We start from the raw sequence: 27698 nt of genomic DNA on the forward strand, positions 1-27698 counted from the left end.
GGTCCCTACCGCCCACTAGTGGGTGTTTCAGGATTATGGGTGGGTGGTAGGGGGTTCTATGGCACAAGCTAAATCCTCCTTCCATCGAGCACTGGTGGGTGGTAAGGAAATTTTACCATCCAGAAAGATGCATTAGTGGGCGGTAGGTACAAAAAGGTTGACTACCTGTGGTCTGGATAGTATTTGTACACCAATATTACAAGTGATGGGGCATGGTAGTTGTAATGGGCTTTTAATTTAATACTGAGGCTGTACAATTCGGTTGAAAATTATACCTTCAAACATTTCCCCCTTATCTAGTATTTTTTTATATATTATTTGCCGATGACCCTGAACATCCCTGGAAGATGTAATGATTTATGAGAAGAGATTAGCTGTACTTGCAGCAAAAAGACCTCCTGCTCATTTTACAGTCTCATACTCTGGAGAGACAAATGAAGCTTCTAATGTTGAACAGAAAGAGCAGAACTGGGAACAGTTTTGTTTATCTTCCAATCAGATTATGATCAGAAGGTTGAAGGTAGCAGTGTTGCAAATAATATATTGGGGATAGGTACTATCTCCTTCCTCAATCCTGTTTTATGTTTTCCTCTCCTTCATTACCTTCTCCTGCAGTGTAGCTGTTACAGATCTTACACATCTTTTGTCCTAAATTGGGGTGGGGTGGATTAGTGCTATTACTTGTAAATACCTGATACCAAAGGAGTGAGTCTTTTTTTTTGCATTGGCCTTAAAGCTGGAAGTCTCATAGGGATCTAGGGATGTACATGACTATCCCAGTCTATGTTCTCTGTTTCCCTTTCTCTCTTGCAGAAGACTACAAATGCAGCCACAAGACCTATCTTTTCCCTATACGAATCTCTCTTTTAGACAAGAAGGTGAAGAGAATAATTAATGTTATTGTCTGCTTAATGATATTGTCTGTTTCACCTGTTCAGGAATGCTTGGACCTCTAAGGGTGCTGTTGCTTCGGCAATGAATCATTCCAGAATGAGAGCTTATATGGGAGTTGGAGGCTCCCTTTCCTCGTTCAACCAGGCCTTGATCTGGTTGGCTGGTTATACACACATCCTTCTTTCTCTGAGTAACCTCACATTAACCTGGCTGGGTGCATCACTCACAGCCCTGAAACTCCTACTGGGCTTGCCATTTGCTCTCCTAGGGAGATGACGGGGTCCAAGGCCAGGAAGCTATGCAATTGGTGTGTAGTTCTCTGATCTTGGAGTAGGGAAGATGGCTCATCAGGATTTCTGGTTGCTTGGAGATCTGCTAGGGCTGGGGTCCTGTTCCCCTTACTATTCTTCCTAGGAGACTGCAGATTTGAGGGCTGGGGAGGGCTAAGCCTTGCCATTTACCCAGTCAGGGAAATAATATAGCATTTTATTATTATTTTTCAGCATTTACATATTGCCCAATTAACCATGTTCTCTGAGTGGTCAACAAATTTAAAAGCTGTGAAATACAATTAGAAGCAAAATGAAAACCAATCTGTATCTATGCTCTCTGCCTTAGTGGTGTGGCTGCTTATGACTGTCACAATCAACCAGATGAGTTACTAATTACAAGCGAACAATAATTATTTTTAAAAATTTAAAAATATTGTCACTTTAGATGCAATTATTTTCAGCCTAAGGAAGCTCGGCTATTGGGCCAAGCACTGACATATTTTGAAACAATCTGTTTTAGTGAGATAACACACTGCAATGTAGATAGAATAAGTATTTTAACTGAGGAATCAGTTATTTGCATCCAGCTGAGTGACCACTGAGATTTTTTCCTCAACTGGAATGTCGCTCTGCCCCCTGCCTAGTTGGATTGATCTACAGTGATGGGCTAGCAGTTTTCTAATATTTAAAAAGTAATTAGTAGACTGTTGGCACAAGGTTGATAAAAATGATGATTTAAAAAGTTCAGTTGTAAATCAATATTATAGTTAGGTTTTCAACCTTGATACTAATCTAGCAGAGATTCAGAATACTGTATGTGTTTTGCTTTTCTCATTGTTTTGAGTGAAAGTTGAAATGTTTTTTAAGCCAAGCAAAATTGCATTTTAGTGAGATGTGATATGTTTTGTCTAGCTGCAATTTAATTACCATCTACTTAAGTGTTTATTTCTGTTGATTTCAGTAAAAGCCAATTGAGTGACATATTTCCTGCAGGTGGTTTGTAGGCCAGCTTGTTTCAGTTCTTTCCCCGTAATAGTATTTCACCGACTAAAAGACCTGCCTATCCTGTGCATTTGAGTAGTTACCTGCTTAAAGTTGCTTAAACTTTTCCAGAACTGATGCCTGCTTGAGCAATCCCAAATGTCCCAGGAACAGCAGATGATGGGCCGCTGCATCCAGCAGATCTCTCTCACCACAGTTTGAGAGGGAGGTCCACAGTGCAAGGTTTCCTAGTAAAACTATGGAAAGGTTAGCCATTGCGGGTTACTCTCCATATGTACTCAGAGCTCCGTGGAGGCATGGACATGGTGTGTGTCAAGACAGAGGGACCATGGATCTACAGCAATCTAAGCCTACTCAATCCCTTGGCATACCTTCAGAGAGACCCCCGGATATATGCCGGTCATTAAGCTAGTATATTTAATTCTCTTACATTGCTGTCAATTTTTGATAGCAGTATTTTTGCTTCAATTACTTTTGTAAGAACAGAGACAATAGATATTAGCAGTATTTTCTGTGGCTCATAAAGGTGGCATTTAGGGTATTTTTCATGGTCTAGTACTTGAGCAGTAGCGCTGATGTTGCCCTTCCACTTTTAGCAGGGCTCTGTAGAGTGTATTCAGATCTGCATTTCAGAGGCCATTTGAATAACATTTATGTGGGCCTCACTTTAAGCTATTTCATTAGTCCCGCCAATAGACAACAAAATGCGGTATTTTATTCTTTTCATGGACATTTCCATGACTATAGGAGATATAACATATGACCAGCCAGGCCCGTTGAACAGAATTATGATGGATTTTTGCCTAGGTCCCTATACCAGTGCTTCCCACTAGTGATTATTAGAGAACTCTAGGCTCTGGTGAGGTGAGTTTTTGCTGCTTTTAAATCTCAGGCCCCTTTGCAAGTCACAGTTGCTGTGTACGGCCCATTTAAATTGCTTCACAGGGTTTATTACTGCTGAACTGTTGCTATGTCGTAGTTCATCACCCACATCCTGCAATTCATGCTTTTACAACTGCCCAAAAAGAATGATCCACAAGCCTCTCTTTATAAACAAATGTTTCATCATAATATGACATCTGTTATGTGAGATGATTTAAAACAGCCTCTCTATAGCAAGTGTAAGGTGTGCAGTTGCCTTTATCTTCTTGCTGAGAGGAGGGCAAAGTTTGGTTTGATTTGCTTCTGCAGAAGGAAGAAAACAGAGATTTCACACCCAGCAGCAGCAGCTGAGCCAAATCTCTAGCAGAGGACTGGCGGGAAGAAGCACTCTTAGTTTGGCAATGGTCCATGGCTTAGTAATTGAAAAACAACACCTTACTCTTGTTTTTATAATTTTGCCAGGCATATATAAACAGACTTTTTAAAAAATGGTGGTCATATCTTAAAACTGCAGAATTCCCATGAAAAGCTACTTTGATTCTTACAGATCTCTACAGACATATCTTTACTAGAAAGAACATTTTATGAATAGTTTTCCCAAGGGGGAAAGGGGAATTGTTTTTATGATTTCAACGTTCTTCATTCAGGGGAGAAGTCTGCACCCTAGACAGAAAGGAGTGGTGTTCTTACACGCTTCATCTTCCTTTCTACAGTATTATGAAGATTACAATGTTGGGCTTTAAATTGTTTTGCTGTGTCATGAAATAAAAATGTAAAAGAGAAATGTATGGCTGTGATGCTTCATACTCTTCAACTGAACTTGAAACGACCCAGATTGTGTGGTGATTCAAGATTCAGTTTTATTTAATTCCAAATGCAAAACACGAGAGGCTAAGGCATTGTCAAAGTCTGAATCTCTGATTCCTCTCATGTGTTTATGGCCACAAAATCTTTACAATAGACTTGCTTTTGGGAACAGAGTGCTGTCTTTTGTCTCTGGGAAAAATTGAGAGGTTGCAAATGAAAGCATAAAGAGGCCTCTTTATTCATGTCCCCAAGTCTTTGTTTCATTGGGCATTGTTTCAGTTTATAAGAGTTGTTTTAGCAGATATAGCGTGCTGGAAAGGCCGACTGATTCCCATGCACATCAGTGCAGGCTTGTTAAAATCCTGTTATCTACTCAGCTGCCCACCCAGGATTTATTTGTTTCAAGGGTAGTTAGGATGTCTGTTTTCCCCCCTCTCCTTGTTAGTTACATTGAGTTTGCTTATTAAATTATGGAATCTGACAGCATCTTGGGCTGAAGAACCGCCTCCCGCTCTGATTTTCAGGGTTTATTACAGTTGTTGTTTAAAAGCAGTACGTAGCATTTTCCAGAATAATTCTCTTATAATTTAGAAATCATGTGCATTTTGTTTAGCACAGTCGTTTGTCTATAGGTGCCTAAGATAATTGCAGTCAAATTTTGTGTGCAGCTTAATGTTCATATGACACCAAAATACTTGGGAAGTGGAAGTCCTCTGATTAAAAATGTTTATGGTAATGAAATGTACAATACCACCTAGTATAGTTTTTGACTCTGGTCACGTAGATCGTTTATTTGGCCTTCTTTCACTACAGAAGTGGGTTGTTAAATTGTACAATGTTGTATGTTTTAATGAGGTAAGAGCAGGAGACAGCATGGTTATTAATGTCATACTTGGCATTTAGGTAGATCAGCTATATTAAAGAAAGCCTCCAATTGATGGTATTAGCTACAAACAGTGTAAATGGCTTACTAGTGATAGTTCAAAGGACTATTTAAATTTTAAATGTCTGTCTGTAGAAACCTGCTTAGATTGGAATTGTTTAAGTTGTGCTGTAAGATGACACAGGAGTGGTTTTTTTTAACTGTTTAACTTAGATTACTATTTACTCCCATTAATGAAAATGCTGCATGAAAACACTTTTTTAAATTAAGGGCTAACAGTTTCATAAAGACAACAAATCAGGCTTTCTTTGTGAACTGAGTAACTATTCTTCAGTAACTTTATAGCAAAGACGATTGTATTAAAAACATTTATTTGCAAATGTATATAGAGATTTCATATGACTGCATTTATCCAATCAGACAAATACAGAGTTGAGCAGAGCTTGAAATGTATTGACAGGTTTAGTGAACATGTTTTGAATTGGCCATTAAATCTCTTGAATGCCTCAGATTCATATCTGACAAACTTGATAATCAGTTTTCCATAACATTTATTTTTATTTGAAGAAATGAATTTGTTTTTTCCACAATTCTACTTCAGCCTGAATGGCTGTTTAAGCTGAAACATTCAGTTATATTGTGTATTATTTAGATCTTACTAGACAAGTGGGATTTGTTCCTTGCATCCCAGTTATCAAAAAGATTAACCCTTTGCCCCCAGAATTCTAATTGCAGCCATTTAGAAACAAAGAGGTTGTTTGTACAAGATAGTAGCAAAATCAGGGTTTATGCCAAGTGCAATGCTTCTCAATTGAATGGGGTTGCGAGTATTACATAAATTTTGTCTTGCATTTCAGGCACCTATAAAGGCAACTTGTGAAGAAGGCACATTATGCAAGACTGGGTTTCCTGAAGACGTTTACAATGCAGTCATATCCAGGGGAGTTCGTGAAGGGCAGCCTCTTCTAAATGGTACGGTTGCACGTGACATTTCGTTTATTATTTCTTGTGCATACATTAATTCTAAGGTATATTGTTTGGATTCCTTAAATAACACAAGAACCCTCTTTTACTTCAGTAATATACCAGATATATACTACCAGATGTAGTTTTGGGATTCAGTTAGATAGAAATGATTGACCAAAGGTTTGCCATTGAAATACCTCTTCCAGAGTACTTTTCCACAGAACTCATTATGAGATGGCTTCATTGCAAGACTTTTCTGTTAGCCCTCTTGATAAAGTCATTCTCGATTTTGTAAATTATAACAAGGACCTTTCTTATCCTAAATAGGAATTGAAATTTTATTACAGAAAAAGATTGTCCCCAAATCAGTGTCCTCCCTGTACCAAAATGTGCTTGCTATGTGGCAGGGGTAGTGTTCATAGAAGGATAAAATAGTATAATATCTATGTTCTCATCTCCCCTCACCCACTTCTCTCGTTCTGAGTGTTTTTTGTACATGTGAAAGCCTTTTACCAAGCTGTCATATGATTTGTGAAAGCTACCTACTTTTTAAAAATTCCCTCTATCCTTTTCCCCCAAATGGCATAATAACCGGAATGAGAACAAAAAGATAGGCGGTTCCCATTTCTTCAGCCTTCAATGCCATAAAAGCTGGCAGAAATCTCAAGAAACACAAAAATATTAAAATTGTTTATTTATTTCTGTTCTGTGAGAAACATATATTGTGTGAAATATATTGCTAATACTTTACAGCTAGACAGATTTTTCTATACAAAGAGAGAGGGAGAGAGAGAATTTTAATTGTCAGTAGAGGGCCTCAGAGTAAGAAAAATGTATTAATTTTGTTGTTTTATAAGCTGTGAATATCATAGAAATTACTTTGCAGCTAATTTAGAAATTATGGCGCTGATCAAGAGGATTAGTTTCAGTGAGTTTCAAATCTATCTTAAATAAAAACTAATTTGATTCTATCCATTGTTTCTTTCTTCTACAAATATTGCTGCATAGATCAAGCCATTAACATAAATGAAAAAGATTTTTTTTAAAAAAAATGGAGCCACAAATCAAACTGATCCTTGAAACAAAAGCTTTCTTCTGTATTTAACGTATTCTATTCAACAGTGTCTGCTCATAATTATATTTTTACAGACCTTCCTAGTGCTTTCATAACAATAATTGAATCTCAAATGCAAGAGGAATTTATTGGTTTTAGATTATTAAATCCTGACTTTAATAAAGTACTTCCTTGATTCATTTAAAGCAAGGAAATAAATTCCATATATTTGGTTCACTAATCAGTAGGTTTCAAAAATGATAAGACAACTTGGAATATTCTTCAAAACTAGTTTCTTGATATTGGGAATTGTGTTGCTGTTTCTATCTTTAACTATGAATTGCTGGAGTTCAATTTGGTAGTGCAATTAGCTGCAATTCACACCTATCATAATAGACAAAACAGCAGTTTCTTCCCTGTTTTCAAAAGAATGTTTCCTGATGATTTTGTTCACATTCATATATGAGTAAGTATAAAATAATCCCCCCTCTTAAGAAGACTTGCAGATAATTTGCCCAGAAAAGTAACTAGTTCACAAAAAGTACCACACACTTCTGCTAGTAATTTGTTACCTAAAAGAAAAGAGCTGTCACTTTGGTAAAGTTTCTCTTCCAAGTCTTCTAGAGGTATTCCTACTTGCCCTGTGGAGAAAAATGTTTGTGAAGGATCTGAACAAAGGAACTGCAGATAAAGTGTGAAATCTTTGTTTCAAGAAGAACTTTGAGATTATTTACACTGATCCCAAGGGAGTACAATCACAACGTGTTTGTTAAATTCTTTCAGTATATAATAACATTGTAAAGACAAATAATGAAATATCTTAATTTAAATAAAAAAGAGGGGAAAACAATCACAATATGCTACTCATCTAATAGTTAATATTCTACTATTATACAGACATAAAGCTTAACATTAATCATTATATCTGCATACGTAACCATGGCTGAATAACTATTGGCCACAACCCAGAATATGAAGCCATAGTTTGAAGGGGGCTGGCATTGGGTTATACTCAGAGTAGACACATTAAAGTCAGTTAAGTCTACCCTGAGTATATATCAACCACTAGACAACACAGGAATTAATTTGCAATATACAGAAAGTGAATATTACAAGACAGTTTTTAATTTCTTTTTTATTTGAATCTGTGTGTATTAGTTTTTTTAAAAAAAACTTCCTGGGGCATCATGTTTGTTTGTATTGTTCACTACAACTTCCTTAGTCAAATTATTTTAATGGTTAATTCTCTTGAAAGTACCGACATGCTTGAAAGCATATCATTTGCTGGTTTTACATAAATGTACAGGCTATCATTGGATGGCTTTGACTTAAAATTTAATTACACTGTCATTTTGAAGTACTATTGTTGTCAAAAGCCCATTTTCTGGTTATTAAACTAGATGCATGTGACAATAGAAGTTAAGCATGCTTTGTGTTGTGCTCCCTTTTGAGGGTGAAAAGCTCTGTGGGCCAGATTCGGAACCCTGTATTTCCCTTGATATTGTTGGCGTATATCCAGATTTACACCAGCTCGAGATCTGAATTCTGCACTTTAATTGTTATGGATTTTCTGTGAGGGTTGAAGCTTTTTAAAGATTTTTTTTACTATACTGTCAGTTGCCTGAGGTATAGAGGTTTTATTATCCTCTTAGCCGGCATTAAAATACAGTGACTGAGGCAAGAGACTCAAAGAGTGACCAAACTTTTTTCATTTGTTTTCTGTTCTTTTTGTTGGATTTTAACACATTAGGGAAACACTAATTTGTTTCCCTTCAAAACAGAAAACTCTTAAGGTTATACTTGCACTGTGAAATGTTAGAGATCTGTGTCAGATGCTGCTTTTGCATGTCTCCTCAATATGTCTGCAAACCTATACGCACTTACCTGGTGGTAAGTCCCATAGAACTCAGTGAGACTTCCTTTTGAGAAATGTATAGGGCTGCACATTAATTCAGTTTATGGGTGCACAAATCCCAGTTCTCTGTTGCAGTGCAACAGTTACAGAAAACGCACCCAAAGAGCTCTACCAGACAGCATCTCATGTAAGTATTAGATAATTTGTTGAAAGAAAGCAGTTCTGTGGCAACTCTTACAGGAGGCCTAGATAGACAGGGAGAAAAATAGACAGCAAGAATAGAATAGAATAGGCAGACTCTTAGAATAGGCAGAATAGAATAGAATAGGCAGACTCTTAGACAAAGCCAAAATCTGGCTGTTGCTTAAGCAAAGATGTAGGCCATACTGTTTTGCCAGGGCGGGGGGAATCAATAGATTTCCTTGGTGGATGGGGTGTTGCTGGAAGATGAAACAATAATACAGCTGTTTCAAACACTACTGCAATTCTGAATGGCTTGCCAGTAGGGGCAGAAAGATAGAAATCTGGTGACCACCGTTTCCAATCCCCTTTCACTAAACACATAAGGATGACTCTGCCTATTTCTCGTATGTCAATCTTCCTTATTATTATTATTTGTATTGCCTACAAGGACATACTTTGCTTTACATAAAGCAAAAATAAGACAAGCCCCTCTCTCAGGCTTACAACTTCTTTTTCAACTTTGCTGCTAGTTAGAAGACACAAAATGGGCAATGATTCTATAGTTGACTCACATCCTGATCCTAAAACATTTCTATAGAGTTGAAGTTGGGACTTACTTCTCAGTACGCATACTTGGGCTTTCAGGCATTGTGCTTTCGACTTGGTAGCTTGTTCTCAGATATTTTACCTCTAAAACCAGCTTTTTTGTTGTTTAATAATGAATCTGTGAGTTTTAAGTCTGCATATCTATAATTTGATTACTGGTAGTTTATGGTTTACATCTACTTACAATCTTCACATGACCTTCATAAGGTGCACTGGCTTATGTTTCATTTCTGGATTCATTTGCAAGGACTGGTATAGCTATCCAAAACCCCTTACACTTTGGGACCAGTTCCTTGAAGGATTGCCTGTCTCCATGTGTGCCTCTCCTTACACTAAGATCCTCTAAGATCCTCCACTAAGGCTTTATCCACATTCCTTTCCCATCTGAAGTATGTACAGCAGGTGCCTGCCAGGGAAGCAGCCTTCTCAGTGGTGGTGCCCCCAAAGCAGGACGCTTTCTCCAGGGTGACTTGCTTGGTGCCTACACCAGTGTCATTTTGGCGTCAGAAGAAGAACTGATTTTCTTAGAACCTTTAATTCAATTTATCTGTTTTGTCTACATGAGGTCTCTTGTTTTTATGCTGCTCCTTGTGATTTTATGGTTTCTAATAAATCTTTCTATGTTTTTAATAGCATGTTTTAAATTAAAGATAATTTGTTTTCAGATTTTGTACGGGTATAAGTCCTTCAGAATTAAACAAAAAATGTGTTGAATATAAGGTACATTGAAAATTACTACAGAAATATAGTGATCTTCCTTTTTGAGATAAAACTGAAATTTGCAAAGCAGTGAATAAAAGTTAAGGAGATGGATGTTAGAAAAACTCCTTTCTTGATAGTGAAGTGCTGTCAAATGTTTTATCTTAGGTACTTCACTGGTGGGCTTTCTGGCATTCTAAGCATCTAACTGATCACTCTGTTTGGGAAAGGAATTTTACTCAGCATCCTATTGGTGGTCAGGAGTGGTTTTTTCCAGCTCTTATCACTTCCACAGCATATGATCAGGCCTGGAAGTTTGTCTCATCAAAGTATCGCTTATGACAGCTTTCTCATTGCTGATAGCAAATGTGCTCCACAAGCACATATAACCTGTTGGATCCCCCCCCCCCCACAACTCTTGTGGTATGCTAGGAATTAATGCAGTTTTATTGTTCTAAAAGTATCCCAAGATTGAAGAAGTTTTCCATTTCAACACCACATTCTATACAGTTCAATGAAGAATTCCTGCACAGAAATCTTGCATCAGTTCCAGTGGCTATATTGGGTATCTGTATCATAGATTCTGATATGCTTTTGTGCAGTCCTTTCGATTAATAAAATTATAACATCATGCTTACCTTTGATACAACTGTGGCCCTGCAAATATTTGCCATGCATATTGCTTGGGTTACTGCAAATCGGTTATTGTAATGCTTTTTTAACATACTAGAAAAGTTGCTATAGCATAAGATTCCACATAGTGTAAGTGGGTGTCCACTCAATTTAGCAGCACTTCTCCTTTATCTCCACCCCTTTGGAATCCTCTTCCCACCCCTAGATCTGTTCCAGAGGATTGGGGGACCCTCTAGAGCAGATTTTATGGGGACTGGAGAGGGAAGAAGAGAAAAATCCAGTTGCCCAAGTGAATTTGTGTTGTGAAAGCAGACAGACATCATTGCTTTTTTGAGTTTCATTCAGATGAGTGAACAATGATTAATAATCACCTAACTGCTTTATATCAATACGAGTTGCTTGCAAAGTTTTTAATTTAAAAACATTTCTAAAATAGGAAACAGTAGTGTTCTATGACATGCAGTATTAGAAACTCACTTTTATGAGGTAGGTGCCAAATGGCTCCTTAAATCATGGTTATAGTTGCCAAAACGGAATGCCTAATTTGCATTTCGGGGCATAATCTCTTGTGAATAGTGGCTTTAAAAATAAAATCTTTTATTTAAATATGCAGATTTTTCACGAATCACTGGCTTATTATAATCTTAGCAAAAATGTAGGAGAGCCAGAGTATGTGTTCACAAAATTTCTGTGTAAAACTGTTGGTTTTCACATTGTGTGTATAATTATATGTTCAGTTCTATCATTTAGATTTACAATGGGATCTTTTGTTGACTTGTCATCCTTTAACATCAAAAGACACAGAAATTACTAGAACTTCCTATTGAATGGGTTGTTTTTTTAAAAAAAAGTGTCTTAAAATACAGATTATAATACAAAAATAAAACCACATTCTAGCAGTAACTAAAAACATAATGAATCCATTAAATTAAATAATACTGTGTTAAAAGATTGGATGTCATTCAGTTTGCGCTAATCGACTTGACTTCGTTGTTCTGAACATAGCTCATCGTTGTGTATCACCAATATATGTGTTATTGTAAACCATCTTAATTCTTAAGCAAGGGTAGAATGCAACTAGGGATGATTAATGGATGGTTGGGTACAAATAAGGGGTATTCTCATGTTGATACAGACTGTAAGGAAGACAGAAATTAAGCCTGTTCACGTGAATTATTACTGGACTCACCCCCCATATTTGCAGGGCCATTTGTCACTTGTCCTCCCCATCACCACAAGCCCTCCCCACCAGCAGTTTCCCCGCCAACTCCCCCCCCCCAACTGCTATAACTTTCTGAACCTTATCTTGCCTGGGAAGTTGTATTAAGATCAGTAGCAGCATGTAAGGGGATGGTGGAGGTTTGCCCATTTTTATGACCTTTTATTTTGCAGGATATATACATGGTTTTCCATATAAATCCATAATATCCTACCTAGGAGCTTCAGCTGAGCCAGCAGTTTGATAAAATAGAGCAGCCTCAAGTAGAGTAGATGAGAAGCCTCTGTGGATATGAAAGCATGACTCCATGCGAGATGAGGGCCCTGCCAGATTAACAGCTACAGGGGGTTGAAAGTGACCCAGGAGCTGAGCTTGTAAGACACTCATGTTGAGCGGGTGGCCGAAGAAATCCAGAGTGTGGATGGGCAGTGGAAGGGGCTGGGACTGTGAAGAGATGCAGTCAGTAGCTGAAGGCAAGGGGGAAGACAATGCCTTGGAGAAGGGCAAGCCGGCAGAAGCTGAGGTGCTGCTTCTTCTGATTGATTTTTCTATTCACTGGGAGCCTGCTGTGGAAGAGGGGAGTGGTGCAGGAGGAAAGGCCTTGTGAAGGAGGTGGAAAGTGTGTTGGGAGAAGAGTGAGCAGGCTGAGGAGCTGCTTCTAATTTGTTTCTCTACCCCTTGGGAGAGTGCTGTGGAAGGAGGAGTGCAGGAGGAAAGTGCCTCAGAGGATGGAGATGAAGATCTGTTGTTTATAGAGCTCTTCACTCCGTGTGTGTGTGCATGCATGAGCGAGAGGAATCAGTGCCTGTGGAGATGCCAGAAGAAGAGGAGCAGCAGCAGGAATTTGTGCACCAGCGCCTGAGGAAATGGTGGCAGAGGAAAACCCGAAGGCAAAGCTGGAGCTCTGTGTACATGCACCAGGGAGGCAGCCAGCATCTGCTGAGTTGAGTGAAATAAAACCCAGTAATGACCTTTCATGTCCCTATACTAGGTTCATCCCTTAAGCAGGCCCCAGCAGCCAGGGTCACTCAGAGTCCCATGAGTTTTGGGGGCAAGAGCCACTGGGAGGGTTACTTGTATTTGTTTGGGCCCATGAGATTTATTTGGAGTAAGCTTAGAGGGGCAATCCTGGTCGTCTTTTTGGGTGAACTGGGCCAGCTGATTGTGGAAAAAGTGCTCCAATATAAAGATTTGTGGTTGGATTATGATCAGCATCTTGGGACAGGAGATTAAGTGGACTGGCCCAAGGGTGGCAAGAGAAAGAAAGAAAGAAAGAAAGAAAGAAAGAAAGAAAGAAAGAAAGAAAGAAAGAAAAGTCTCCACTGTCCTTCACTCTGAGGAAACCGAACTCTTGAGTAAGCGCCTGGAACCCCTGAATTCTTGTACCACTCAGAGTTGGGTGGCATGCTGCAAGTGAGAATTGACTTCTCTCCCATATGAAAAGCAATACCAGTTAATTTCTCTTTCGTTTTATGTTGTGTTGTGAACCACTACAGTATTCTGGTTTTCAGGTTCATTGTAGACCACCACATTTTCTTGACTTACGTAATTCTCTTCTTGTAAGCCACCACAATGGATACATAGACTGAAGAGAAAGGGGCAGGGGTCCACACATTATGGATACCCAGCAATTATTTTTAGGGACCTGTGAAGTATGCCATTTTTGCTCCCTGTTTCACATGCATTTTATATCTCCTGCCTCACATGATTGCTTTATAGAGGGAAAAGGATGGGCAAGGGTAGTACATTGCTAGTGTATTAGTAGCAACTCTTCTCTTCCAGCTCCTGACATAGATTGGTCCCAATACAAGATAGAGCCTGGTACTATTTTGGAAGAGGCACTCTTCACAACTATGTTGCTAGGAGCTTTTTTTTTTTAAGGTAATTACACCTGTCATGAAATATAGAGGACACTTTCTCTGCTGTTGAGCAGAATAAAATGTATAATTGCCACTGGAATCTTGACCACAGTTGTAGAGTACTGGAAACAGACATTTTGTGAGGCAGAATGTAGGCATTTTATTAAATTAAAGCCTGAGCTTAGGCCAGCACGGTTTTTAATGATGCACTCCATCTTTCACTGACTTTATATTAAAAAAACAACGCACCGGGGTTTGACTAAGGGCAAAAGAAAGAAAAAAGTGTTGTGTTACTTTCTTGTTGAGTAAGCCAGAACTGCATATCATGCATGATCTGGCAAACAGTTCAGGGTTTAGTTGGACTAGATCAATAAATTCAGATCCCTTTGTTTAGTAAGATCGATTAGATGTAATGAAGTCTGTGCTCCAATTCCCTGCTAAGGATCACTGCAGGGGATAGGAAGGTGTCTGTTTCTGTGTTATAAAGTACAGCAAACATTATAGTGAATATTTTTTGTATTATATAAGGATTGGACTGCACTTTTATTTTTCTTCTTCTCCAGTTTTAGAAATCCCCTTTAGAAATCCACTTGAAGTGCCCTAGGAAATGAACTTTCATTTTTATGACTTTTCTTTTGCAAGATACATACATGCCTTTCCATATAAGCCCATGAAATCCTACTTGCTTCAGAGTTCTTGCCTTTGTTATGTTGACAGGGTATTATAAATCCTTTTTTTGAAAAATCCATTTTGAAATTAAAATGCATACTTGAGGGAAGAGCATTGACTTTTAATATAACCCCATATTCTAGGCATGTTTTTGATGTAAAGTTTGTAAGATGAGCTTCAGTCGCTGTTGCAATGCAATGGAGCCAATGCCTAATTTAAAAGTAAAGTATCATACTTTTCCGTATATAAGACTAGGTTTTTTAAAAACTTTAAAATACATTTAAAAATCTGGGGGCGTCTTATACACGAATAGTGCATATGCCCATTTTCTAAATTTTGAGTCCCCAAAAGTAAGGGGCGTCTTATACATGGGGGCATCTTATACACGGAAAAATACAGTATTAATCTGGAGTTCAGCCCTAACTGTAGCATTGTTAAAACAAAATAAAAAAATTCCTTCCAGCAGTACCTTAGAGACCAACTAAGTTTGTTACTGGTATGAGCTTTCGTGTGCATGCACACTTCTTCAGATAGCATTGTTAACACTGTTTCTCCTATGACCTTATTTCCGGAATAATAGTCATAATAAGCTGGTGGTTGTTACCTGAGGGAATGGGTGGCATGGTTAGGAGTCCTCCAGTTCAATGCCTAATTAACTTTTGGATCCAGTTACAGATGGGTAGCCGCGTTGGTCTGCCATAGTCAAAATAAAAAAAATTTCCTTCCTGTAGCACCTTAAAGACCAACTAAGTTAGTTGGTCTTTAAGGTGCTACAGGAAGGAAAAAAATTTTATTTTAACTTTTGGATCCATGTCTTGAGCAGATAGGTTAGGAGGCACTTGAGTCTCTCGCCCAGGGGAAGGTGACTGTGAGGGTCTCAACTCTGGCTATATGCACCTTGGTACCATGGCATCTGGTTCAGCGTGCGCCTGCCCCGGATTTAGGGGCACCTGGTTTTCAATCCCAGGCTCAGAATCAGTTACCCAGTTTGGCTTCTCAGCTGGTTATTCTACAGCCTCTGACTCCATGTCATGATTGCTTGTGGTTCTCAGGTCATGACAGGATCCTTCGTTCTTCTTTTTCAACTTGTTTTCTGACCTCTCTGTGTACTACATGTCCACCTGTTATCTGCGGGAGGGTTTTATGTCCCCATGGATATTTGGATCAAGAGAATCCAAGTGCATCACTTTTATTTATTACAAAGGAAACTATGTTTTCCAAATCCCCTTAAAATGCAAAGAATGATTGTTCCTGGAGCTCAATGTCGGTGTAAAATTTATTATAGAAGACGCTGGAAGATACCTGAGAAGAATGTGGCAATAGGCTGGTTGGACTTAAAGAAAGGTTTTATGTGATAATTCAGTATGAAATTACTTTGCTGCCTCTTAGTGAAAGGAGTGTTCATTTTATTGCCATATGAATATGCAACAGTGTTGAGATGGTCACCTAATATGCTAACAAGATGTACTTCCCTCTACTGTTACATTATAATAAATGCATATGTCACTGCTGTTTGACAGTTAATTAACACGTGGTATGAAATACAAGAAAGCCACATTTAATTTCAACTCTCCTTTTTTCTTACCTTGTGAATGTAATTGCAGTTATAGTCCAACACGCTGATATTCTGTAATCTATCCATACTAATTTGCATGACATTAATGACATAGAGGGAGAATAGTTTTGTTTGGCATAATGGTTTATGGTGTTTTAGGTCCACCTTAGCCTCTGTATACCATACAGAGTGTGTCTTATCGCTCTGTGTTGTTATTGATAAGTCGAATCAAAAGCACCTTCTAATCTCACGTGCTTAACAAAAGTAATCAGTAAGGCTTTGTGAATAAGGCATTTACTATTAAGGTTATATGTTTGTGTGATAGTGCAAGGAATATGAGAGTGATGACTGGTGTCACAATGCATTGAGGAAAATTAATGCATTTCTTTGCCTGTGTGATCTAGAATCAGGAGTTTGGTTCTATTCAAAATACAGGCTGACACCACACAGAATAGCACATGCTGGGTGGACATCATAAGAAACAGCACATGGAACCTTTTGATGCTGTGCAAGGAAGCTGCTGTTGGGCAAAAGTGAGCAAAAAGCCTGCTGAACTCATAAAATCCTTTTTGAGAAGTATCTCACTGGTTTGGGGAAAGCCACTGCTAAACCGAAAATTGCACATTCTTCTGTGGGCCCTCTTGCCACATGCAAGTTCCTTTTTAAAAGTTTTTTCAGTAGCACATAACTATTTTCTGGCAATTTTCTGATGAGTCATTGCATTTCTGGCCTTTTAAACATAGAGCTGTTGTGACACTCTACAAATGCGTACCCAAAGTAAGTAAATAAATAAATAAACAGTTTCATCCTAAAACCTTTTTCTCATCAAATAAGTCATGTGTACTCTTTCTTGTTTTGATACGTGGCAATGTTTAACCTACGTTCACTTTCAGTTCCTCCCAAATTTTCAACTTAGTGAAATAATGTAATTTTCTGGGAATGGATGTGCAAAGGCACCATTCAAATACTCGCTAGAGGTGTTCCAATAGTTTCTTTCTACTGTTGGGTGAAGTATTTGGTTTGTTGTTATTTTAATTTGTCCTTGACTTGTAATAAACCTGTTGGCTATAAGCTTTCAGAGAGCCCATAGGCAGTTTCTGATCCCAAAGCCAAAGCTGACATCTGTGGCTAGAGGGGTCATCTCTCTGTACACTGTTGCTACTGCCAATAGTTTTAATTTCCTAAACTGATTATTTAAATAATGTTTCCAGTGATGGAAACAAACATTAATTTAATGTGACATCTATTTATTTTCTCTCTCCTCTCTCCAACTTTTTTTTTTTCATTGACAAGTGTTCTGGCTTAAATATGCGACTTGAAAATTCAGAACTCTATACTTCTGGAATTAAAAAGGAGAAGAATAAACAGTTCCCTGACATTTATACTTAAAACTGTTTCTCATTTGAATTCAGTGCCTCTGTCTGCCTTTTGTCTTCGTGTTCTCATAAAATCAGCACAGTATTGTAAAGTTCTTGCAAACAACAAGGAAACAATTCTAAGTTCATGGTTTGGTGTTTCAAGTTTTAGTTTCTAACATTTATCATACTTTTTATTGATACCTCACTTTTCTATACAACTCAAGGCAGCTTACACTAAATCAAAGTCAGCACAGATAATGGTGATAAACTAGAAGTGACAATGAAAGACATGGGCTATAAAAAAGACCAAGATTAGCCAAGAATTTCAAAGTATATCCAAAACATTTCAAAAGAAACCACAGTAAATGCCTGTGAAAACAGAATGTTTTACACCTGCCTCCTCAATGCTGTCATTCATCATTTCATGGCACTTCTGGGCAGTGGAGTTCCATAGTTGTGGAATCACAATGAAAAATATCCTGCACTGTGTCCTAGCAGATGTAATTAATAATTAAAAGTGGGGTGTTACCTGGAGCTGGAAAGGAAATGAGTTTTTTCAGGTACATTGGACCAGACCATGTACAAAGTTCTAATGATAGTTGCTAGCATAGATGATAATTTCCCTTTCAAGGCTGAATCCAAAGGTTTTCTTTTGCATAATGTCATTTATGCTCATTGAGAAAGCCAGTGAAAATAAGAATATTGGGCCAAAAGTCAATTGAGTGCAGGATCCTGTTTTCGTAGCAACCAACCAGTTGCCTGTGGGAATCCTGAAAGCTGGACATGAGTGCAGCAGCACTCTCCACTTTTCTGAGTCCTGGCAACTTGTATTTAGAGACATGCTGCCTCCCTCACTGGAAGTAGAACATAGCTATTAGCCACTGGTGCCCTTAACTTCCAAGATTTTATCTAATCTACATGAAGAGTGTCGTGAAATTCATTTGGTGGCCTTGGGGCAGTTGCTGTGTCTCTTCCTAATACACTTTACAGAAGAAATGCAAATGTGGCATATGCTGGGATTCCAGGGCAGGGATGTTATCCCTATCTCTGACTGCTCCATCAGGGGCTTGTTTATAGATAAAGGTAAATAAGGTAAAGGACCCCTGGACGGTGAAGTCCAGTCAAAAGTGACTGTGCGGTACGGTGCACATCTTGTTTTTCAGGCCAAGGGAGCCGGCGTTTATCCACAGACAGCTTTCTGGGTCATGTGGCCAGCAGTGAATCTCCTCTCTGTGAATTAATTTAGATACAGGAAAACACTGTTACTTCTCTTTGCATTATTCAGAAAAGATCAAAACAAAAAAATTCCTTCCAGTAGCACCTTAAAGACCAACTAAGTTAGTTCTTGGTATGAGCTTTCGTGTGCAAGCACACTTCTTCAGATACACTGAAACAGAAGTTGCCAGATCCTTCTATATAGTGAGAAGGTGGGGAGGGGTATTACTCAGAAGGGTGGTGGGAATGGGTGATTGGCAGATAGCTGAAAAATGGGTGATTGGCAGATAGCAGAAAAGATCATTCATTTTTGTACAGGCAGTGACCATTTCACATGGGGGTTTCATTCCTGGCCGTGCGTGTGTCGGCAGAACATGTATAAGTGCTCCCCGTTACACCCCCATTCTGCCTTCTTCTGGGTCCAAAAGGACCCACGTGTCGGCCATTGCACATTAATTGGATGCACTTAAAATGGTTGCCACCTGTACTTCAGAAAATTTTTGTGTATGCAGGTTATCTTGTTGTAGGAAGGGATATTCCAGAGGCTGCTTCTGATGTGTTCTGCATAAATCCTTGAATTTCCTCTCTCACTGAACTGTATCCATACCATCTGAAAGAGAAATCTCACTGGCCTAGCCCTCACTGAGGTGCATCTGTGTAGTACTACTTTAGACTCAGAGGCCAGAGGTCGTAACTGGCTGCTGCTTAACACCAAACTTGCTGAAGCTATGAGAGGAGCAACGAGGGATGCTCTTCAGGTGTAATGTTCTGCCCCCCCCTCCATTAAAGGCTTTAGCTTTAAATATGTGTAAAAGAAACCATATTTCTTAAAGAGACTAGTCTCTGCTGTGCCTTGATTTTGGGTGAGCAGCTAGAACTCCCTGGAATCTTGCTACCGCTTGGCAGAGATTTGGGGTGGTGTAACACTATCTTGGTAAATTGCTGTACAGTAAATTATTTCACTAAAGGTCCAAATAATTTGATGTTTCTTGCAGGTTGCAGCAAATGGTGGCGTGAATGAATAAGGTTGATCAGCTACATAATAATACAATCCATCAATATCCATTAGGTTATATTGCTTAGCTTTCATTAGGAGCACTATTTTGGTTTTAACTTCTTAGAATCCTAGACAGTGCAGAAAATTGTAAGAGCTCATTACTGACTGGGCCCTGTAGTCTTTAGTCAGCACAAAAGTGAAAACTGAACTTGGAATTAATTCTAACATCCACACATTCATACTTAAAAATGCTTTGTATCACACACAAGACTGTATTCCTCTTTTGGAATCGGAATCAAAGTGCCATGTAAATACTTTTATATCATTTTCAAATAAGCCCATCTTTAAGGATATTTGCAAGAAGAACTGGAGCGCTGTTGACAGAGAGATTTGTATCTTCTGGTTATCACTTCCAGCCACTCTTACTTCCGTTTAGGCTGGAATGAGGCCCATTAAGTATGGAAATGTGAACTCATCTGCTAAAGCTGTCTAACTCCTTAGAACTCCTGGAAAAAAATACAGCATCACAAAAGCTGAGTTCACACATGCATGTTCGTCATTTGATCATTGTAATGTCTTGTTCTAGCTTGCCTGTGCAATGAAACATTTCAGGGAGAGATAATATAACTTAGCATAGTTCACAGTGCTCTTCTCTGTTCTGGCAATTCATGTGATGAACTCCGAACCTTTCAATCAGTGTTGAGTAATTGGATGATGAGACGTGATGTGCTGCAAATGCATCCTTAGATTCATCTTTCTGCAATTCTCCCTCTCTCTAGCTTCATGTATAACGGACCATGTGTCTGGCCAGCTGCCAGCCCCAGCCTCCTACTGGATTATGGTGGTGCCACTTACCCACCCCTGCTGATGTGTCATGGCCCACAAGTTTACACACAGTGGCCCACACAGCCAAGAGGGATTAGATTCTCTTGTGACAGCCATACTTCTGAGTAGTCAGAACAAAACAATAGAACAGCTAGGGGACCTCCAGAAGTAATTGGGTGGGCTGGGGAGGGAGGTAGAACAGCCATACTCCTCTAGACATTAAAGCATGACTCCATTAAGAACCAAGGAAGATGAAGCCTGGTGGGACCAAGGGAGCAAACTATCTCAGGCCCTTCAACAGATCCTCGTCACGGGAGAAGCAGCCCATAACTACTGCTCTGGATGGAGCAGCAGTGTGACCCTTTGCATTTTTGCTTCTCCCGAAAACCCTTTGCTTTTAAGTATCATTATCTTGGACAGGGTAGAGAAACTGATCTCCCCACTGGTTTTCTTGTTCCGCCTTGCTCTTTCATGTACACAAGTAGAGGCATTATTTTTTTGCAAGTACTAGGAAAGGATTAATCCACTACTGCTGCAAGGTATTCCAAAAGCAGTTCCCATCTCTGTTTAACCTATCCCCACTTTTTGGGCATGTCATGAAGTCCTGTCAAACATTCTATGATAGGCTGTTGAGAGAGAAAAGTGCACTAATGCCAGATTTGAAAGCAGTTCAGAAGGTATATTGATTAATGCACCCAAAACAGTTTTGTGATAGCTTATGTTACAGTGAAATCTGGAAGAAAAGTCCACCCTACCCCACATGGTGCTCAATAGCTATGCATGCCACAACCAGCAGTAGCCAACATTGATGCTTAAAAGGAACATACAGACACCCGTTCTGTGCACCTTTCCACTTTCCTCCATAGCCCCCTGAACCACTTTAAAATATGCTCCTGGGGGTTGGGGGACCTTTAGCTACACAATAACATGTAGTGCAGCAGGAAAGGAATTGGCAGAAATCTCACCTCCTCAAACAGAAGTGTCTTTTACTCACTTAGTAGCACCTTAGGATCGAAGGGGAACTCTCTGGAAGGTCTTAACAGGAAAAGAAGAACTTAGGATGAATTATTTGAATATTTATTTGAAGTTTTTTCTAGTAAAGGTAAAGGACCCCTGGACCCTGTCGAGTTACAGCTCGGCATCCAAAGAAAAATCAGTCTCACACCATGATAGGTTCCGAAATATGGCTCCTCCTAGGGCTAATGCAGCACAGCTTTTATTGTGTGAAATAGAAAGATACAAAAAATACAAGCCAAGCAATTTGTTCTAGCCAGCAGATAAAGACCTTCGTACTAGACCATGCGAGCGATCAGGCCATGCTACGTTAGCCAATCATATGGGACAGCACGAGCTGTTCACGCGCTGTTCATGCTCCAAGGATGCTTCTAGCTATGAAATCACCCTGTAACAATAAGAACTTTGCTCATGCTCTCATGTACAAGCAATCATTTTCCCACATGTCCCCTTTTCTTGTTTATATTATTAGAGGAAAAGAGGGACCATTAGTCCAAATCGTACACTTCATTGCCTAAGCGTCTGCACTTTGCAACATAAATTCCTCTTGTAACCCCTGTGGTGGGCCGTGGTCGGTACCACCATGCAGTGCATTGGGAAATCAAAGAGGGTATGCATTGAATGCAACAACACACCATAATGAAGCCAGCAATACATGCAATTACAATCAATAATATTTTTCTTAACCATAATCCATTAGGTAACCAAGAAGATAACCACTCCCATGGATCAAAACCTTCAGGTGGATTCAAAGGATTATGGGCTATCATTTGTTCCATATGATCAATAGTAGCAGAGATATTGGTTGATTGATCAGTTATATACATGCAGCAATGAGAATGAATTAAGGCACAAATTCCACCTTTAGAAGCAAGGATCACATCTAAAGCATAATGATGTTGAAGAACTACATTTCTTATTTCTGATATTTCTTTGTTAATCATTTTTAAAGCCAAAATGGTGGAATTAAACAAATTTTCTGTCCAGTTTGCCAATTTATGCAAATCACGGTAATTCATGGCTGCACCTAAAGAAGGCAGAAGAGACCTAGAAATGGCTGTCCCTGTATATTGAGAAATAGGTGATTGTACTTCCCTTCTGTTACGCAAACGGACCGCTGGGAGCTTATCTATTTTATACACCAAGGGTACTACTATACCTAACGTGCAGGTACCAGAAAAAGCAGAGGGGATTTCTTTGTAGGCACGTGTGCCACAAAATAACCATAAATCAGATTGAAGCAAACATGTAGTTCTGCTGCTCTTTCTCATCCAGTCGAACCAAACATAAAAGTCTCTACACGCAGCTTGTTGTTCATAGGTCATGTAAGTTGTGACATTATTAATTAAAACCTTTGGTCTGCCACTCATGGTAGTAACATTAAGAAAACAAGAAGATCCATTAATGTATTCATATGTCCAATTACAATATGGATAATGACCTAAAATTTTTTTGCTATTGTGATTAAAATGAAAACAATAGGGAGCCAATTCTACGAGCGATAGAACTACAGGAGGTAAACTTATGCGATTGTCCTTCATATTATTGCTAATCTTAAATGAAGCATTTACTGGAATACTAGAATACCACCACCAAAAAAAAGCTCAAAGCTTCAAGAAGCTTTTTAAAATCATTTTTCTCAGCAGCTAAATGGCACTAGCCAAGCATATTCCGCTTGCTGTAACTAAAAAGATTGCAACAAGGTCGAGAACAGAGCCCATTGTATTCGTGGGCCTTGTTAAAAAACCATATTGCAAGTTGCTTTCTGTCCGGGAACCATGCCAAAGCACAAAAATGAAACAACTGGAACACACTGAAATCCCTTCACCCCCTCCCTTGCCAAGAGTCCACAATAGTTCCAAGACAGCCCTCTGTACATGCTCAGGGGAACACATCATAAGGCAGGACTCCTGAGGGAGGAGGAAAAAAAAAAGAGATCTGGGGGGTAAAATCCAAGCGATGCCAATAAGGATGAGAATGGTAAATTAGTCCAATGGCCACTTCCAAGCAACCTGTGTGATATTTCGTGGCTCGATTATTGGCATGTAAAAACCACAATCCAGAAGAAGTCACACAACCATTTCTGCAGATACAGGAGCCCATTTGCTGTAAATAAGTCTGATGTATTGCTCCTTGTACTGCTGAGTCAAAAGTCCAAGCCCAATGAAGCGTGATGACACAGATGGGATGGTCGCTATTGGGAGGCAGCAAAACTGTAATGATGTTTGGTGGTTGAAGTGGCTTCCCAGGGAAAAGGGGGGCCAATGCAGTAGGGATGAAGATGGCCTTTCAGCGTGCCAGGAAACACTGGAACAGCTGTGGAAGAGCCTCTTCCATTGCAGAGGTGATTGTGATCTTGTCCGCTGGATTCTTGTGTACTTTAAGGGCAGAAAATAGTGGAGACAGAGTGGAGGTGGGCAGGTCCAAATAACTCTTTATCCAATTCAGCTGTCCAAGAATTTGTTGTAAATCCACCAGTTTAAGATGATCAGGGAACTGTAGTTGAGGCGTGACTGGAATGGCTGCAGATGCTGTCAGCTTGTGTCCCAGGCACGTAATAGGTAAGGTCCGCTGGATTTTCTCCTTAGCCACTGTCAATCCAACAGGTTTTTTCCTTTGCAGGATTTTGGGACACGGCGGAGGACAAGGCCGTGGCTAGCAGGCCGTGGCTAGCAGTGCCCACTGACTGGCAGGCTTTAAGCATATCAGCAATGGCTATATTTGATGTTGCCATTAGAGGGCGCAGTGCTTGCTTACAGTCCTCATTTCCATTAGCAAACGCAAGCTGGCGTACAATCAGTTCTTGTGCTGCCAGGTCCTGAACTTGCCGCTTGAAGGTATTATACAAGCGATCAACAAATTGTCCATAGGGCTTTGCAGGGCCCTGTCTGATGCTCCCCCACCGGCCATTGCGCTCATTCCTGTCATCAGGGACAGAGGCCAGAGCCTCTTGGGCTGAGGCTGTAGTGGCCTCCCAATACTGAGGATGGAGAGTTAGCTGTTGGGCAGCAGTAAGAAAATTGCCTCCTCCCGTCAGCCCATCGAGAACATCAGTTTGGGTCAGCATGACGGGGGCTGGGGGTGCAGGAGCAATCACAGGAAAGAGATTTGGAGTATCAGAATCAAAAGGCAGCAACGGAGCGGTGGCACGGAGAGATTTTTGAAGAGGAATGGTAGGAGCGGTGCCAAATGCCTTGGGCGGAGGAGGTGGAAGAGCGGGGGGTGCTGCAGAATTTGAAGAATGCAGGGGAGTGACAGGAGGAGCCGAAGAGAGAATGTCCGGCGGTTTAGGAGGTAGGTTTGAGGCAGGCAAAGCGTGAGCCGGGGGGGCGGGCGAAGAAGCTGTTGCCGCAGCCAGAAGAATGTTTGAAGGAGTTAAGCACGACATAGCTTTGTAGACGTTACCCCAGGCGTGCAAAACCTTGACATCAATCTGAGGATGATTTTGAAAGAAGTGTCCAATTTTTTTCCAATCGTCTAACTCCCAATTTCCGTCCTGGGGGAACCAGGGGCAGTGAGTGTCCAGGGCTTTTATAAGGGACTTAAGGTCAGCTTTCCGAACAGCAAGGTTGTTACTGGCCAAAAGGAATTTAAGGTCTTTAAAAAAATTTTTCTGTGGTGCAGAGAGAGATTTTCCCATGATTGCAAGAGTTGCAAAAAGAGCAGGGAGCACTTACCGGAGGGATCCGTAGGAGGATGAGGGAGGCGCCTTTTGCCCTGTCCGGGCGGAGATAAGTGCTGATAAGTCCGTAACGTAGTCCAGAATCACATTCACACGGGAGCTCTCACCGGGGATCCACTACGTGGATGAACGACACGTCTGCAGCCCTGCCGGGCTAGGTGAGGCTGAACGTTGTAAAACAGCATGAAGTCCGAAAGAAATCACACGGGAGCACTCACCAGGGATCCACTACGTGGATGAACGACGTGTTGGTGAGTGCTGAATAATGAAAAACAACGTGAAGTCCGAAGGCAGTCACACGGGAGCACTCACCAGGGATCCACTACGTGGATGAACGACGTGTTGGTGAGTGCTGAATAATGAAAAACAACGTGAAGTCCGAAGGCAGTCACACGGGGCACCAATTGTCGAGTTACAGCTCGGCATCCAAAGAAAAATCAGTCTCACACCATGATAGGTTCCGAAATATGGCTCCTCCTAGGGCTAATGCAGCACAGCTTTTATTGTGTGAAATAGAAAGATACAAAAAATACAAGCCAAGCAATTTGTTCTAGCCAGCAGATAAAGACCTTCGTACTAGACCATGCGAGCGATCAGGCCATGCTACGTTAGCCAATCATATGGGACAGCACGAGCTGTTCACGCGCTGTTCATGCTCCAAGGATGCTTCTAGCTATGAAATCACCCTGTAACAATAAGAACTTTGCTCATGCTCTCATGTACAAGCAATCATTTTCCCACAGGACCCCAGTCAAAGGCAACGATGGGGTTGTGGCGTTCATCTCGCTTTCAGGTCGAGGGAGCCAGCATTTGTCCACAGGCAGCTTTCAGGGTCATGTGGCCAGCTTGACTAAACCACTTGTGGCGCAACGGAAATGCCGGCTCCCTTTAACTTTAACTTTTCTATTGGTCATCCTGACAACTATCCTAGCTGACGTATTAGTTATTCTTACTGATTAAAATTCGCCTTGTGGTGTTCTTCAGACAAGTGTCAGTTTCTAATCATGGTATAAAATGGTTCTAGCTTATTATGTTCCGATGATGTGGTTGCAGAGTTGGGTAGAGAATAAGGAAAGCTGGAAAGTTACAGTGTCAGATTAGAGCAATTGCCTATGATAGACAGTGCAGGGATAAAATGCATATTGACCAAGTGTGTTTGCTAAATCTATTACTGAATGTCATACAAGATATCCCTGCAGCTGAAGTTACATAAGGGCACTGAACATTTTCAGACTCATGTAGAACCTAAGATAAATGAATGTGAAAGAATAAGTTATGATGAAATATTTTTTTAAAAGAAATGCATTTTTAAACATCACAGCATAAATAATAGTGAATGATTAACACACCCTTTGTCCCTTTCTCAGATTGAAACCTAGCTCCCTCCATCCTCAATGGTATTTATTTCAACATGTGAACCCAGCCCATTAGACTAACCATGATTTATTTTCTGCCAACAAACCATAATGTGAAACTGGTTTGTTATTGGTTTGCAAAACATGGCATGTGTGGGTTTTTTGTTTTTACTATGATTTGCCATTACATCCACACTCAGCAGCTTTGCTTATCCATTGCTTGTTTGGCTGCCCCATCACAGATGCTCACCAAGCTACAAAGGCATGGGGCCTGAGATACTGAGAAAGAAACCAAGCTTTGGAAAACAAACCATGGAGAAGTAACCCATAGTTTGTTAAACAAACCATAATTAAAACAAACCATAATGAAGCATTATGTGTTCACACAGCCATAGACTGGTTTAATAATAATCTGTGTGTGAAAAACTGTTTTTTTATCTCTTCTTTTTCCGTAGCAACTAATGATCTTTTATGGCTTCCATTGTGATGACAAGGAAGGAAGGTGGGTTCTAACCTCTTCCTCAAATCCCAGAAAGTAGTTTTATCCCCTTCCTCAGATGTCAACACTGAACATAAATGTTGTCCTGGTTTTAGCAGACAGTTACTTAATGTAACTACTGACAGCTGCACTCTGACATTGGTATAGCTACTAACTGTTGATGTTCCTAGAACTATGAAATCCAACAGTGAGTAGAATATATTTTTCCAAATCTTTCAGCAGTTGAGAACACCATACGATTCAGCCATCTGTAACCATTTCCTACTCAATGAGTCTCATTACAAGAAACCAAAAGTTATAATTAAAAGCATAATATTCCAGTTTTGTATTCCATATGGCGAACTGCTGAGAAAAGGCTAGAAATAAAACTTGAGTGATAGAGAACACTTCTAGTGCCATTAAATAATTCTCATTAGATATTAAGATGCACCAATTAGTTTAAAAACTAGAGGAGGGAGTGCTTTATTTGTTTGTCGTCTTTCCTCATCTGTTGCTGTTACCTGGATTTGATATTTGTTAAAAGACTAGAAAGTGAAATCTGACCTTAATTTAAATAATCCCCAGTGCTTGCCCATAAAAACTTGCTTATATATTTTGCTTCAGATTTGGTGTTGGGAAAGCCTTAAAAAAGTGAGAAACAGGGCAGTTCCTGCAGCTCATAGACTTTCCGCTATACTAAATAAAAATATTGACAAAAGGAATAAGATACTGCTGG

The 27698-nt window shown here is 39.8% G+C and overlaps 2 protein-coding genes across 5 annotated transcripts in view; one reads left to right on the top strand and one right to left on the bottom strand.

Moving 5' to 3' along the window:
- The window catches only part of CDH2 (cadherin 2), a 125604-nt gene that overhangs the window by 13291 nt on the left and 84615 nt on the right, over positions 1-27698 (top strand). For 3 of the 4 annotated variants that reach the window (XM_083517693.1, XM_083517695.1, XM_083517694.1), the window contains exon 2: positions 5598-5712. In XM_083517693.1, the coding sequence (XP_083373819.1) occupies positions 5598-5712 (115 nt within the window). Of the gene's footprint in view, positions 1-746; positions 879-5597; positions 5713-27698 lie in introns of those variants that run through there. The other variant, XM_083517692.1, reaches the window with a different exon arrangement.
- On the bottom strand, positions 21610-25869 carry LOC310713736 (uncharacterized protein). The gene is made up of 2 exons (XM_083518216.1): positions 22814-25869; positions 21610-22494 (listed from the first exon to the last, which is right to left on the bottom strand). Exon 1 carries the CDS (start codon positions 25085-25087, stop codon positions 24032-24034), a length of 1056 nt encoding a protein of 351 aa, XP_083374342.1. The 5' UTR covers positions 25088-25869; the 3' UTR covers positions 21610-22494; positions 22814-24031.

Source organism: Podarcis liolepis, assembly GCF_965112155.1.
Source record: "Podarcis liolepis genome assembly, chromosome: 8".
In the NCBI taxonomy this organism is placed as follows: Eukaryota; Metazoa; Chordata; class Lepidosauria; order Squamata; family Lacertidae; genus Podarcis; species Podarcis liolepis.

Excerpts from the sequence above, each read along its gene's own strand:
- LOC310713736 (XM_083518216.1), bottom strand. The coding sequence starts at position 25,087 with ATGGGAAAATCTCTCTCTGCACCACAGAAAAATTTTTTTAAAGACCTT.